Source organism: Macrotis lagotis, chromosome 4, assembly GCF_037893015.1.
Source record: "Macrotis lagotis isolate mMagLag1 chromosome 4, bilby.v1.9.chrom.fasta, whole genome shotgun sequence".
Taxonomy (NCBI): domain Eukaryota; kingdom Metazoa; phylum Chordata; class Mammalia; order Peramelemorphia; family Peramelidae; genus Macrotis; species Macrotis lagotis.
In genome coordinates this window covers 176254198-176269123 of record NC_133661.1, presented here as the reverse complement: position 1 = coordinate 176269123, position 14926 = coordinate 176254198, and the positions used below count along the sequence as shown (strand labels likewise).

At 33.4% G+C, this 14926-nt stretch overlaps 1 protein-coding gene across 1 annotated transcript in view; it reads right to left on the bottom strand.

Annotated features, from left to right (window-relative positions):
• Positions 1 to 14926, bottom strand: part of FBN1 (fibrillin 1) — a 306997-nt gene that overhangs the window by 72957 nt on the left and 219114 nt on the right. Inside the window, exons 31-35 of the mRNA XM_074234744.1 lie at positions 14753 to 14878; positions 5544 to 5666; positions 5270 to 5392; positions 2434 to 2559; positions 798 to 920 (exon numbers count right to left, since the gene is read on the bottom strand). Coding sequence (XP_074090845.1) covers positions 798 to 920; positions 2434 to 2559; positions 5270 to 5392; positions 5544 to 5666; positions 14753 to 14878 — 621 coding nt within the window. The remainder of the gene's footprint in view (positions 1 to 797; positions 921 to 2433; positions 2560 to 5269; positions 5393 to 5543; positions 5667 to 14752; positions 14879 to 14926) is intronic.

Sequence of the window (14926 nt, the reverse complement as noted above, 5' to 3'; positions counted from 1 at the left end):
TTGTTAGTGTGTTTTTGACAACTCCGGTTTTAGAAGATTATATGTCCAAAATAAGAGTTTAGTTCAGATTAATGCCATGACAATTCACTGTCAGATTTAAGGTAGCTAAAAACAAGGTAGTTTTGAAATAGCCTGAAATTGTGAACCAGATAACAATAAAGGATCTATTTTTTCTAAAGTCCTTGGATCAGATTCTTCCTTTTTTTTTGGCAAGGCAATACGATTAAGTGACTTGCCCTAGATCCCTAACATAGCTTAGTAAGGCCTGAGGTCTGATTTGAACCCAGGTCCTCCTGACTCCAGGACCAGTGCTCTATCCACTGTGCCACCTAGCTAGCTGCCTTACTTGGATCAGATTCTTAACTTTTTTTTTTTTGGTATCATGGACTCCTCTGGCTGTCTGAAGAAGTCTAATATTTTTTGTTTTTATTATTTTATTATTTTATTATTTTTAAAATAAAATATGTAGGAATATAAAGGAAACCAATTATATTGAAATACAGCTGCAAAAATGAAAGGAAATACATTGTTCATAGAGCCTTGTTTACTACCTGGTAGAGGCTGGAAGTAAAGTAGTACCGTAATAATAAGTAAGAAATCATTCTGGTCCTTCCAGGTTTAAAATCTTGGATTTCACTTTTATTCTTTTTCATATAATTAGTTTTTTTCTCTTAAGACTTTTTTCCTATGCAATCTCTCACATTTGGATCTTCTCACAATCAATACCCTATTCCTTAATACCTGGGATAATGGAGGAAGCAATAGAATAAATATCAATAAAACCAGAAATGGCTTACCTGTGCAGTTCCCTCCAGTTCTGTCCAATTCATAGCCAGTCTCACACTCACAGCGGAAAAGACCAGGAAGATTATGACAAGTCCCAAAGACACAGATATTTGGAAGGGAACACTCATCAATATCTGGAAATTGAGGAGAGAAAAGAAAACTGCTGATTAGAGATGAGAATATCTTTTTCTTTATAATATGCCTTACATTTTTGGCATTTAATTTATTAGAGCATCTCTTTAGGTATTAAGACACTTCCAATGCTCAGCCAAGTGTACTGATGTCTTCCCTCTTTCAAGGTAAGAGGTTTTATCTATTCTTTTTAAATTCATACGCTCATCTGATTTATGAGTATACTAATCTATATAACTCTGTTCTTTTAGAACCTAGCACAGTGCCCCACACAAAGTTGTTTGGTAGTTTCAGTTGTGTCTGATTCTTCATGAGCCCATTAGAGGATTTCTTGACAAAGACATTGGAGTGGTTTTCCATTTCTTTCTCCAATTTATTATACAGAGGAGGAAACTGAGATAAACTGAGACTTTCCTGGCTAGGGTCAGACAATGAATAAGAATCTGTGTCACTTAGTTGTCCTCCACACAAAGGAGGTGCATTCTAATTCTGCTTTTGATGATCATGGTAATGATCATTTATATGCTTTAGTGCAAATTGGAGAAGGTTTGAGACCTCCTGAGCTCAACTTATTCACACCAGCCTCAGCCCCTGGAGTAATAGGATTATAGGCATTCAACATCATGCTTAGTTAAAAGAAAGCATTTTCAAAGAGGGGAAACTGCATATTTGTGATGTTTACATCAGAATTGAAAATTTCTCTTTGGTAATTGTCAACTTCAAGTGTCAGGCATATGCTAGTGCTGACTAGGTTGCAGAAAAAAAAAGTAAAAAACTTTTAGTCATCTAATTAAGATATGGCACATTTACATTAAAGTTTTCTTAAAATGTGTTTATATTCCATGAAAGATTACACTAATTTCTAAGCTAGATACAAATTAACTTTAGCTAAAGAATGCATTAGATTTAATGTCTATAAACATGTAATGGCTAAGATAACTATATTAGGAACTTTAGAAAATCACACTTATGTACAATATGTATTTAATTCTAAGTTTCATTATTCCTAAATACCTAAAACATAAGTATATGCAGGCTTTATTCATTTCTTGGACCTAAACATTACTCAAATGAACTGCAGGACAAATTCAGTCTGCAAATTTGAAAATTACTACTCAGAATTCTTTTTTTTTTTAAATGTGTTTAACGCCAGAAGGATGCTTCCCATTCATCAATGTACTGGCTAGGTACTGGGAGTTCTTATTTCAGTAGTGGAGATGAGTTGGCATTGAATCAACCTCACTTACTTGTCTGATCTCTCTTATGACCACTGGCATGAATTTGTAAGAGAGCTGGCTAAGATTCAGTCTGACGTTTATTGCCACAGAGCAGAGTTTTTCTCTTCATGAAAAGAAATGGCCCATATGGGAATTGAATTCATAACCAACTGAGCTCCAACTTAAAGTCAGAATATAGTACAGTAACAAGTATGGTGGGTGCATTGTATCCTAAAATAATAAAGCATCGACACTGCCTTTCATGTTACTGTGGATTTTGAGTTGTCATGTTTGTTACCTTCACAGGCTTTTCCATCAGCACTTGGTACAAATCCCATATCACATTCACAGCGATATCCTCCTGGGGCATTGAGACACTGCCCATTTCCACAAAGGTTCAGATTTTCTGAGCATTCATCAAGATCTAAATTTTAAAAAAAATGAATTTCAGTTTATATTTATAATCATTTCTATTAATTGTCAGTCTGAAGGCTGGTGAGAACTTCTATTTTAAGTCAATTCAAATCATTGAAAATATATGTGTGTGTGTGTGCGCCAAGTTCTGTGTAAGAGTGCTAGAAATGCAAAGATACAAACAAAATCTCTGCCCCTGAGGTGCTTACATTCTATTGGGAAAAAATAGATAAACAAATACTAAAATATATATAAAATAATTTCCAGGAGAAAGGAGAAGAATGTCACTAGCCATCAGGGAATTAGTGGCACTTCGGTTGAGCTTTGAAGAAGGTTTGGAATTTTCTGAGGTAGAAATGAGGAGGGAGGGCATTTCACAACTACTTTTGTTTTCCCTTCTGGTCTGATCCCCTTTGAGGTCTCTGGTTAGAGGAAATTTTTTGAAGACTCATCCATAATGATTTAGAACACATAAGGAATTAGTTGGGTGATTTTAACTTAAGTCCATTTAAATGAATTTGTTCACAGAAGAAAATATGCATTTATCAAGAGTATGACTCAAAATTAAGTTTTCATCTTAGCTGAGCCCTTTGAGAATTGGAAAAAGGATTAAATAGCATTTAAGAATTCATGTGGGTGACTAATTTAAGGAAAGCATATAAAAATTCAAAACTAGTAAGAAAAGAGTTAATATGCTATAATCATGCGATGATTATAGAATAGAAAATTTAAGAGAATTGAATGAATTTCTATTCCCAATATTTTTTGACAAAGTACAAAATTTATTAATTTCAGCCAAAATCTCTATAAAATACAAGAATAGAAAAGGGATTTTCACTTTAAAAAACCTATCTAAAACAGAGAGTAAGCAAATAGACAATGGATTATCACTAGAATCTTTTTCAATGAAAATAGGAGTAAGGCAAGGATGCCTACTCTTCCATTACTGTTTTTTAAAATGGTATTTTTCCCAAATTACATATCGAGAAAAATTTTGCACTCATTTTTACAAGAGTTTGAATTTCAACTTTTCCTCCCTACCTCCCTCCCCTCTTTAGTCTACTCAATATTTAAGCATTATTAAGAAGTGACTCAAAAAAAAGCTAAATTAACTCTTTTGACTCATAAGAGCACAATATTTCTGAGGGCTTAAGAAATAATAGACCTCCTTAAATTATTTAATACCTGGGATTATAGCTATGTAAAAAGGGAATTACAAATATATCCTCATATGTAGATATACCTATGAGAAAAGAAAAGATTATATAATGTATATTATGCAATGTTTAAATATAAGAACATGTTTAGAAGTAGAAACAAACTTCAGGAAATACTATTTGGATTAACTTGGTCTGAGAATACTGCTGAAGGTAATTAAGTGCAGGAGATCAGTGAAACAATGCTATACAGTACAGGTCTGAAAAAGTAATTCTTACAATCGAAATATATATATATATATATATATATATATATATATATATATATATATATATATAACAATTACCATAGAAATAATATTGAAAATATAGATATTAAAATCATTTTTGAAATTATTCTGATAACAGATCAATGAATGGTTTCAGTATGGAAAAGAAAAAAATAATCTCTCAAAAACATGAAAAGTAATTTAAATGGGTTAGACACATAGCAGGAAAGAATGGTGACAAACTAAACATATTCTTTAGCCTAGAAACATTACAGATGAGCAAGAAGAAATGTGGTATAGAGGATATCTGAAAATTCTGCTTCTGATACATGTTAGTTGAGTAATCAAAGAAAGTCACTTAACCTCTCAGTGCCCCAGGAAATTTAGACAAGACCAGAAGCAGATGGGTAGTTGACCAGCTTGTAGAAGCAATTTACAAACCAGGAATGCTCTACACCAGGAGTGGGGGGAACCTTTTTTTCTGCCAAGGGTCATTTGGATATTTGCAGTTTTACTTGTGTTCCATCCAAAATTAACAACTTAAAATTAGCCTGCTATATTTGGTCAAACATTTAATTAATTCACCCCTAGAAAGCGCCTAGATTTATTGGATTCTGAGTAGTTGCCATGGCAGTACCAGACTAAATAAGTTCAAGGGCCTTATTATGGCCTGTAGGCTTCATGTTTTCCTTTGCTCTATACAGACAAGCTGCAGGTTTGAATAAAAAAATATACTGAGCATCTTTCAGGCCAACTATACTGAGCATCTTTCAGTTCCATCCTGGAACCATCATCTTATTTAGATGATCAAATTTTTGATTACCTAATATTTCCTTATAATTGATGTTTGTCTTTCATTCTTGAAGAAGGCCATGTCATCAGGTGATGCCATGACAAACACAATCGGATTTGAGTGAGGGGATGCTGTGCTAAGTCACCAGTCTCATTTTCTCTTCCAGAGCCATCTGGGTCCAGTGGCCAGATATGAGTTGGGATGACTGGAAATGGCCCTGGATTTGAGGCAATTCTAGGTTTAGCAACTTGTCCAAAGTCACACATCTGGTAAGAGACATATCTGAGGCTAGATTTAATCTCCTGCCCTTCTAACTCCAAGGCCAGTACTTTATCCACTGTGCCCCTAGTTCCCCCTATTTCCCTAAAAAATAAGATGGTGATTGACTTATCCTTCTGTAATGAAAGATGAATTACAATATGTATGGACAACTTCTCCATAGATTATCACTACAATACCATTTCATAAGCATCCTCTCTTATACTTCAAATAAGAACTTACCTATGCAAGTGAATCCATCTCCAGTGTACCCTTCCTTACATAAACACCGGTAAGATCCCATTGTATTTTTACAGTCAGCATGTTGGTTACACATATGAGTCCCATTAGAGCATTCATCCAAATCTAAAAGGAAGGTAAAGAAGTTCTATAATAAAAAGACATTGTGGTCTTCAAAATGCTTCACCACCAAATATTTTTAAATTTTCTTAGAAGCGTTAATAAGAAACCTACATAACTTACAATCAACTTACATTTCCAAGACTGCCTAACTCACCTGTGCATTTAATGCCATTGCCAATCCATCCTGGGCTGCAGCTACATTTGAAGCTCCCTGCTGTGTTAGTGCAGACAGCATGCCTGTCACAATTATGTGCTCCAATTTCACATTCATTGATGTCTGGAATAATAAAGAGTGGTTTTTAGTGTTCAGAGTTAATTCTTTTTTTTTTAACTTCTTCAGTGGCATGAGGTTTTTAGCCACTGAATTGCTTTCCTTCATTCAAACATGATAAATTAGTTTATCACCAATATTATATACCCAAGAGGTAATATACCCAAGAGGTTCAAATGACAATTCATCAGTTAATAAATAAAGAATGATGAATTGTCATTTATTTTGACCATCATGAGTTACAAATTTTGAATAAGAAGTCCATGTAAGAAAGAAAAAATGATCACTTTAAATGAGTAAGATAAATAGTATTAAATTTTAGTGTTTTTTAAAAAAATTTTATGTGCAAGTTCATTTTTTTTAGGTTTTTGCAAGGCAAATGGGGTTAAGTGGCTTGCCCAAGGCCACACAGTTAGGTAATTATTAAGTGTCTGAGACCGGATTTGAACCCAGATACTCCTGACTCCAAGGCCGGTGCTTCATCCACTACACCACCTAGCCACCCCTAAACATTAAATTCACTATGTACTTTTTTTTTAGGTTTTTGCAAGGCAAATGGAGTTAAGTGGCTTGCCCAAGGCCACACAGCTAGGTAATTATTAAGTGTCTGAGCCCAGATTTGAACCCAGGTACTCCTTACTCCAAGGCCAGTGCTTTATGCACTGTGACACCTAGCCGCCCCAAGTTCATTTTCTTCTATGTGGATGTTACGGTATTCAAACATCTGACCTTGGTTCTGAAAATCAAACTCATAATATGAAGGAAGAAAGAAGCCCTCTGTGAATTTCTAGGTATGAAGAGACTTGACATGTTGCCATTTCTTGCTCATTGTGAGGCTATGCCTTGACCCCTTCCTTAAATTTTAGAAAGTATAAGTGGCATTTAATGAATCAAGCCCATTATTTAGGGTACATTTCAAGAACTGTGGAGATAGTTCCTAAATGGATCCTAAGAAAATTTCCTGATTCCTTGGAAACAGCCAAAGAAAGCACAGTAGCCAATAAAAACAAGTCACATTATTATTATATAGGATCAATTAGGGAAAAAAAGATATGCTTCAGATTTCTCAAAGGGGGTCTGAAGTGAAACATATCATTTTTCTATTATTTTATTGGCTTAATCATGATTTATAACCTTATATTTGACCTTTATGTTCTGGTGTTCTGTAGTATGAATACAAAGAAGAAGATTCAGATAATTTTCAAGGGCATCATTTTCCCTATTTCTTTATTAGCATTTTAAAGTATTCATTACTGCAAGGCTGAGTATACTGCTGTGTTACATAAAATTAAAGTTTCCACAAAAGTTAAGGACATCTGTCAAATAAGCTAAATGGCAGTTTGGGAAGACTATCTAAAATGGAGTCACTATCATGAAAACTCCTCAGAGCAGAATTAGATCCCCCTTCAAGGATGTGTATTTTTATAAAATACATACAGTGGGTTAACACATTACTACATTAGTAATGGCAGTTTAATTGTACAGTCCCATTTTCTTTAACCAGAAGCAGGAATTTGTAAGATGATAATATCATCCTGCACAGGAAACCAATGTCTGTTACAGATCTTATTGGAGGTCAAGGAAGCTAAATTTGGCATGAAGTAGAAGAAAAGGCTAACAAGAATTTCTAGAGGTCACTTAAATAATGACATGAAACAGAAACTACACAAGCAAATTGTGTTCACTCTTTTGATTACTTAAACAAAATTAAAGTTTCTAAATTGCTTTGGAAATGCTTGAAGAGATACTTTGTGTTCAAATGGAAGCTTTAAAATAGCCCTGTGATCACATATGCTCTTCTAACTTTCAGAGAATATGTAAGACAATTAAAAAAAACTTGCCAGTTTGCCTTGCCAAAAATCTTTTAAGTCACTAATAAACATTAAATAGAAATGTTCATGGAAAAGTTCTTGTATAATTAAGTCACATAGTTGCTTCATTTTTGTAACATAATCTTGGGAATATAATGCAGACATATTAACCTTTGCAAAAGAGAATATATATTCACCAGTTTCAGGTTTATCATGATTTTATTTCTCCTGAGAGTCAGTTAATTCCTTAGTGACTGGAAACTAACTTCAGTTTCACAAAAAGAGAGAGGGCAATGCAAGAAGAAATAATATGCTAATCAATGGAATCCAAAGAATAAATGATTTTCCCCATAATTGGCTTTTCTAACTCATGAGCAGAACAATTTTGGTCAAATGTTTACAAGCAGAACACAACACTAACTTTTCCCTTTAGAGAACTAGTCACATTAGTACTAGATTAGATTCCAACTATTATCTTCTGAAGTCTTATCATAACTCTCCTAGTTTAAGCTCTCAGGATCACTAAAGAAGGACAGGTTGAAACCCTAAAACTGAAGTCATGGAAATATTGTATGATTTAAAGTATTAGAAAATTAGGGAATCTAGAAACTGAATATAAACTCAGAGATAAACTAGTTCAGTCTTTATGTTTTTTACAAATGAGAAAACTGAGGTTCAAAGAAGTTAGGGAAGTTGCCTAAGCTAAATTAAATTTATTTATTCCATTTATTTGGTGTCATACTACATATGAGATACATACGAGACCCAAGTCTCCTGAATAGGTGCAGGTTGCTGTGCAGTGTGCCACTATCTTCCAAACTCATTTTTCTTCCGAGTAACCAGGTTACTTATTTTCTTTCCAAATCCTCAGAGCTAACAAGTAGTATTAGATTTAGTCACTTAAATCACAGTATAAATATTTCAGAGTAAATGATTTTCTTCAAGCATCTTTGAGTAAGTAAAAGTCTCCATTTTCAGATTCTTGATGTGCACATTCAACTTTGAAAACCTAGTAGAATAACTGTCATAGGATTCTACCCTAGCTCTATGTTCTACCTGCATCAGCAGAGGGAGCTTCCTCACCTTGGAAGTTCCAATGAAAGCACAGGTCCAGATCTGATTCCTATCCTAAATTATAGAATATGGTGTGTAGCATATTCTATAATGAAAACGTCCATATTAAGTTACTTTGGGAGCAGGGATTCTCATTTTTGTCTATCTCCAGCACCTCTCACATAGAATCTGCCTGCCACACAACTGGCTCAAATAAATGTTTGCTTACTTGCTCACTCACTGGATTCTTTTACATAATACATAGTTGTGTATATCTTTGCATGAGTTATATTTACCATGTTCTTCACACATAATTCTTTTTTTTTTTTATTTTTTCAAGCAATGGGCTAAGTGACTTGCCCATGGTCACACAGCTAAGCAAATATTAAGTGTTTGAGGTTGGATTTGAACTCAGGTCCTCCTGATTCCAGGGTCCATGCTTTATCCACTCTGTCACCTAGCTTCCCCCTTCACTTATAATTTAATGCAAGGTATTACTTATTATTTTCATTGAAATAAGCCTTGGACCCAAAAGGCCTAAATAAAATAGAAGAGGAAATTGAGTCATAAAAGTAGGGGGAAAAGATTACATTCAAACACTCATCTCTTTAATAATACAAAGGAAAACATAGGCAAAAAAACTTGCCAAGTACATCTTTTTCTGTACAACTGTTCCTTCCCCAACCCTGCCAAGTTTTCTCCAGTGTGAAAAACAAGCCAACAGAAACAAAGACATTCAAATTTAAGGTTGACACTTCATCCTTCTTTGGTCCCTAAGTCTAACTCATTCTGTCATACAAAGAATCTTAAAGAATGCTCAGTGGTCATCTCCTAGGCAGGCTAAGGGAGTGATTTGAATAAAAACAAGGCAAAATGTCCAGGTACATCTTCTTCTTATGCCTGATATTACAGCAATCCCAAAGGTGTGTAGATTGTGTTAATAACAAACTGTGACTCTCCCTCCTAGTTAAGATAAAAGATGAACTCACCACATAAACAGCTCTTCACTGAGTGGCATTAAGAACTGTGCATAGGTAAAAGGCAAAATCTGGAAGGGTTAAATATGGTTTCACCTTGATTAGACATTAAGAGAAGCTGTTCTCTACTAATAGAATTAAGAAAAGAATGGGCTTTGAGACTGTTGAGATTTGCAAATTTTAACTGAGCAGAGCCAAAACTATTTAACTGAACATCCATGGAGATTTTGCAGTTTTTCAGAATGATGAACATGGGACTAAGATATTTGTGATAAGAAATTAGAGATAAATAAGCCAAATATTTTGCTGTCTGGTGATGATGTTGATGTATGCTACTAGTTAATTATTATGACTAAAACTTTCCCATTCCTTCTCTATGTATTGGTTCCTATAACAAATATTATCCCAGTAAGATTTAGGATTCAATTAGCATAAAAAATCTCCAATGTGGCAAATTCTTCCTTTAATACAGATTATAACTTGTCTATGACTTTGCATATAAGTCTTGAGGAATTGTCTGAGGTGTGCAGAAATCAAAATAGATAGTAAGTGGAAGAAGTAGGATTTGAAATAAGATGTCCCTGACACTCAATCAGATTCTCTATCCATCCCCTCTGTCTCTATCTATTTATGATGAATTTATCCAATTAAATTAATTTACTCAGCAAAAATAATTGCCTAGTTTAAGAAATGGAATTTTACAATTTGCAAATGAAAGTCTCCTAGCAGGTATAAATAGATTTGTGTGGTCATAGCCTGCATCAGCTGTCTTCAAAAAGAGGTTTCAAGACTATCAGAGTTTTCCATTCAAGATTTCTCTTCTGTTTTGCCTTCCCCACAGTTAAAATATCATTCTTTGAGAGGTGTTGTAATTGCAAAAAAAGGCACAAAGAGCAAAGAAACTAAATCCTGAATAACAAATTTATTTCAGTTTTCTTAAGTCAGTGTCAGGCAGAGTTGTTCTTCTAGGTGAAAAACATATGCCTAAAATTTGGTGCATTAAAGATTTCAAGAAAATTGATGTCTACTCTGTAAAACAGAATATTCCCTTCAGCGAGACCCACATTTTTTAGATTGCTGAAGGGGAAAAGCAGAAATCCTTAACATCTGTGTGGGCTGGGAATGTGAGTCAGTGGGTGGATTTTGAAAACTCCATGTTGGGGGGGGCACATGTTTATTTGTTAAAATGGAAACAATTATTAAAGACAAGGGTTTAAAAATATTTAAACCAAAATGTAATGAAATCCAGAAAATGTTTCAGAATTTTTATGAAACAATCTTCTTTTTAGAAATATCATAAAACTGACATAATTTTAAGGTACATATAGGTATACTATACATATAAAATAAATTTAAACTAGGGGATAGATCTCTGTTGCCTGTCATCAAAACACAATTTAAACCCTGCTCTCTGATGTTATTCTATATGTAGTTAGTTTATTATCCCCAATTAGGGGAGACCACTATCACTATTTATACTTGTTGCCTAGAAAATTATAAACACTTGTCTTTAACATGGCCTTCACTAAAAAAAATTTACCATATTATAAGCTGTGAATTACCCTACTTTTTATTTAACAAGCAGGAACAGAGCCAAAAGAAACCTAGATCCCCTAATTTTTTTTAACTACCCCATTTAAAAAAATAATTTTAAATTCTATGTAATGCTTTTCCAATTCTGGCTTTTAGATCAAATGCTCCTTTAGTTAAACAAGGGTTCTTAAGTTATAGTCTGTGAACTCAAGTTTTTAAAAATATTTTGATAACTATTTCCTTTGTAATCCTATATATTTTATTTTATACATTTAACAACACTATTCTGAGAAGGGGGTCCATAGATTAATTACCACACTACCAAAGGAGTCCATGATACAAAAAAAAATGGTTTAGAACCTCTAGACTTTTAAATATTTTTCAGCAGTGAAATTAATAGAGCTCCCCTTTTCTAAGAAATCGTTTTTCAAATGATAATATATATTCTAAAAAAATCCTAACGAGAAACATCTAAAAATCACCTCCACTAGTTTAAAATTAGGAAAATTGAGTTATAGAACACCTTGGATATTTGTACAAGGTTAGGAGGCAACTAGAAATAAAATCCAGGTCCCCTTCTAACCTGGTTTAACCATTAGACCAGATTGTCTCATACCATGGCAAAGCAAAGCAGTCACTATGTTACAGAGTCTGCTAAAGGGCTGTCTGAATTGTATCAAACTGAAACTTAATCATAGGCTATAATTTTAGAGGGGAAAAAGAGAAATAATGAAATGCTGGTCCTTAGGGAAGGATAAAGAATTTCTTGGATTTAGATCTATTCACATGTCTCTGTACACATAAGTAAAAAGCAGCTGTTCCTAATGTACAACTGGTAATGCTTCATCCAACATACAATGTAAAACTCCATCCAGCCTTTACATTCTTAATATCTATGCAAACTTAATTTATATAAAATAGATATTTCAAGAATATTGTGGATAGAGGCCTGGGCTTGGAGTCAGATAGACCTGAATTCAAATCCTGACCTCTAACAGATAATTACTATAGGATCAGGGCTAAGTTAACCTTTCAGTGCTCTAGGAACATTTAAATTTTTTTTTTCTGGGAACATTTTTAAGAATCTAAGTTACACTTGAATTGTCAAACTACATAGTGGAGATTTGCATTGGTGGAGGAAATTCCCACACAACAAGTTTCCCACACTGCTGAAATCTTAAATCTGCATGCCTCACCCAATAGGGTCCCTTTTATATACGAAATCTAATTTCACTATATATACTTCCAAATCATACCAGCACAACCTGGCATTAAATCTATCCTATTTCAAAAATTCTATCCTCTGTGAAATAACACAAAATCAGTCATAAGTAACTGATGTGTTGCTTTATTTTGATGAACTGTTTCTTTCCTTCTTTATTTTTTAATCATTCTTATAAGGGATGGCTCACTGGGAAGAGGAACAAAAGATCAATAAAATTTAGGATTAAAAAATTTGTATGCTTAAAATGGTCTCAGTGATAATACCAATCAAATGCAACATTTTCATTTAAAAAAATTAATCAGAAGAAATCTTATGAAGATTCTTGAAAAATCACCCTCAGGTTTTTTTTTATATTTATAGGTTAAGGAAGTTTTAAAAATCAATTCAGGCACAAACAAGGACAAGAAGTGGAGGCATAGAGTTCCAAAGATCCCATTACTTAGAGACTTCCTCAACATATTCTTCAGTTTTTTCTTCTATCTATAAACATCAATATTCTCTAACTTGGGCTAAATTTCAGTCAGTTCACTTGATCCAAGTCCCTAAACTAGCCAGGCACTGAGTAAAGTGAAACACTGTTATGACCCACTTTCTCAATTCATTACTGCCAGACCACCAACTCCTTTCCCAATAGCCTGTATTTATACTGGAAGATACAAAATAAAACCCGAACAACCAAAACATATAAAGAGGACTGTATGTACCTGTTTTGTTGGTTAGAAGGAAGAAATCTACATACTTTTTGAACAGTATCTGGCACATCTCAAAAAAAATTTGAATCGGTCAGTCAAAAAAGATGCAGAACTAAATATCATTACTTCACTATGTATAGAGTGCTGACAATTTTAGAATCTAAGTTTTTAGACTTTTTCTCAGTGGGCACCTATCCATGTTGAAGAGGAGAAATAAAATTGAGAGAGTGTCAAAGAGACTTCATCTTTCAGCCTAAGTTTGTCATTTGGCCAGAATTTGTGGTTCTTAATATAATATATTATTAATGTCATTATCTTGTCCATCTATAAGCTTGAACCTTAGCATTCTTGGCAAGTTTGAAATAACAATGTAAATTTGGGCTGTACTGAAATATTTTGATATAATTAAGTTAGGTATCTGTACATTCACCACTTTGCCAAGCTGCAAATATTTTAGTGTTCATTTCAAGCCATGAGAGTTTGCCAAACTAGCTTTTGGAATAGATGTATGTTATTTGAAAATAAAGTATACAGTTACCTAATTCAAACTCAGCATGGGCTCCATTATGTTTTAAAATTATGTTATGTTACATGTTATTTTCTATTATATTAAAATATAGGTAACTGCAGTAAAATTTTAGTATATTATTTCAATTTAATATTTCTCTATGCTTAAACGTGTTAGCCAAAGATCCATAAAATATCACCATATATGAATAATGTATATCATACACACACATATATATGTATGTATATATATATATATATATATATATATGAGAGAGAGAGAGAGAGAGAGAGAGAGAGAGAGAGAGAGAGGTCCTTAGTAAATATTTTCAAGAATTATCATACATGTTATTAGGTGATAGCTTAAGATAAATTCAACTCTATAGAGTCTGGAACCACCTAAGGTTATTTAGGTTCAATGAACACAGGATAAATAAAGCAAGTTAATGCAGTAAAATCTCTTCAACTCAAATAATTTGGGAGAAAAACCAGTCTCAAGAGGTGAAAAGTATTATAGTTCTTTTTTTAAATAACAATTTTGTTTCTTTTCGGTTGAATAACAACTAAGCTAAATAGCTACTGAAAATGGGGGTCTTCAACAATCTGCTTTAATGAAAGGTGGTATGAAATGTATTCCAGTTCATATACCTAATTATCTGTATGGCTTTTAGCAAGCCACTTTTCCTCTTCTGAGCCTCCATTTTTCTCAATATAAAATGGGGATAACAATACTTCACAACCTACTTTCCAGGGCTGTGAGAAAAGTCTTCAGGAAACATGAAAGTACCTATAAATATGAACTACTGTTATTATAAAGAAGTAAAAGAACTGGTAGTTTGCAAACATAGCAAATGTTTGCAAATAAATGATTCTAAATGGATTTTAACAAAACATTGCTGCCAGACAGCTGAACAATAAATCTTCTGCAATGCAGCCTCATTTCTGCCTTTCATTTGTTTAATATACCTTTTTGAAATGGTAAGTAAAAAACTTTAGCTCTAAATTCTATCCAAATGGATCACAAATTATTAACTTGTGGAAGCTACATTAAGGTTTATTGTAATTCAGGATGGCCCAATTTATACTTTAACAGATGTTAAAGTTGAATGTAACTCCCATGAGGCCAAGAATAGTTTCATTTTTCTCCCAGCACCTAACAGAACTCTTTAAACAAGGCAGATACTTAATAAATGTTTATTGAATAAAATTTAAATTCAGGATGGATCACAAATATACTATCAAAAACTGCCATCTCAATCACTTAATAGTTTATTATTCACATTTTAAAACATACCTGTACAGCCAGTTGTTCCTTTTTTGCCTGAATATCCCATGTCACAATGGCAGATGAATGAGCCCTTCGTGTTCTCACAAGTGCCACTCAAACAAATATTTGGATTAAGGTCACATTCATTAACATCTGGAAAACATTTTAGCATTAATATTTATAAAATTATATTATTGAATA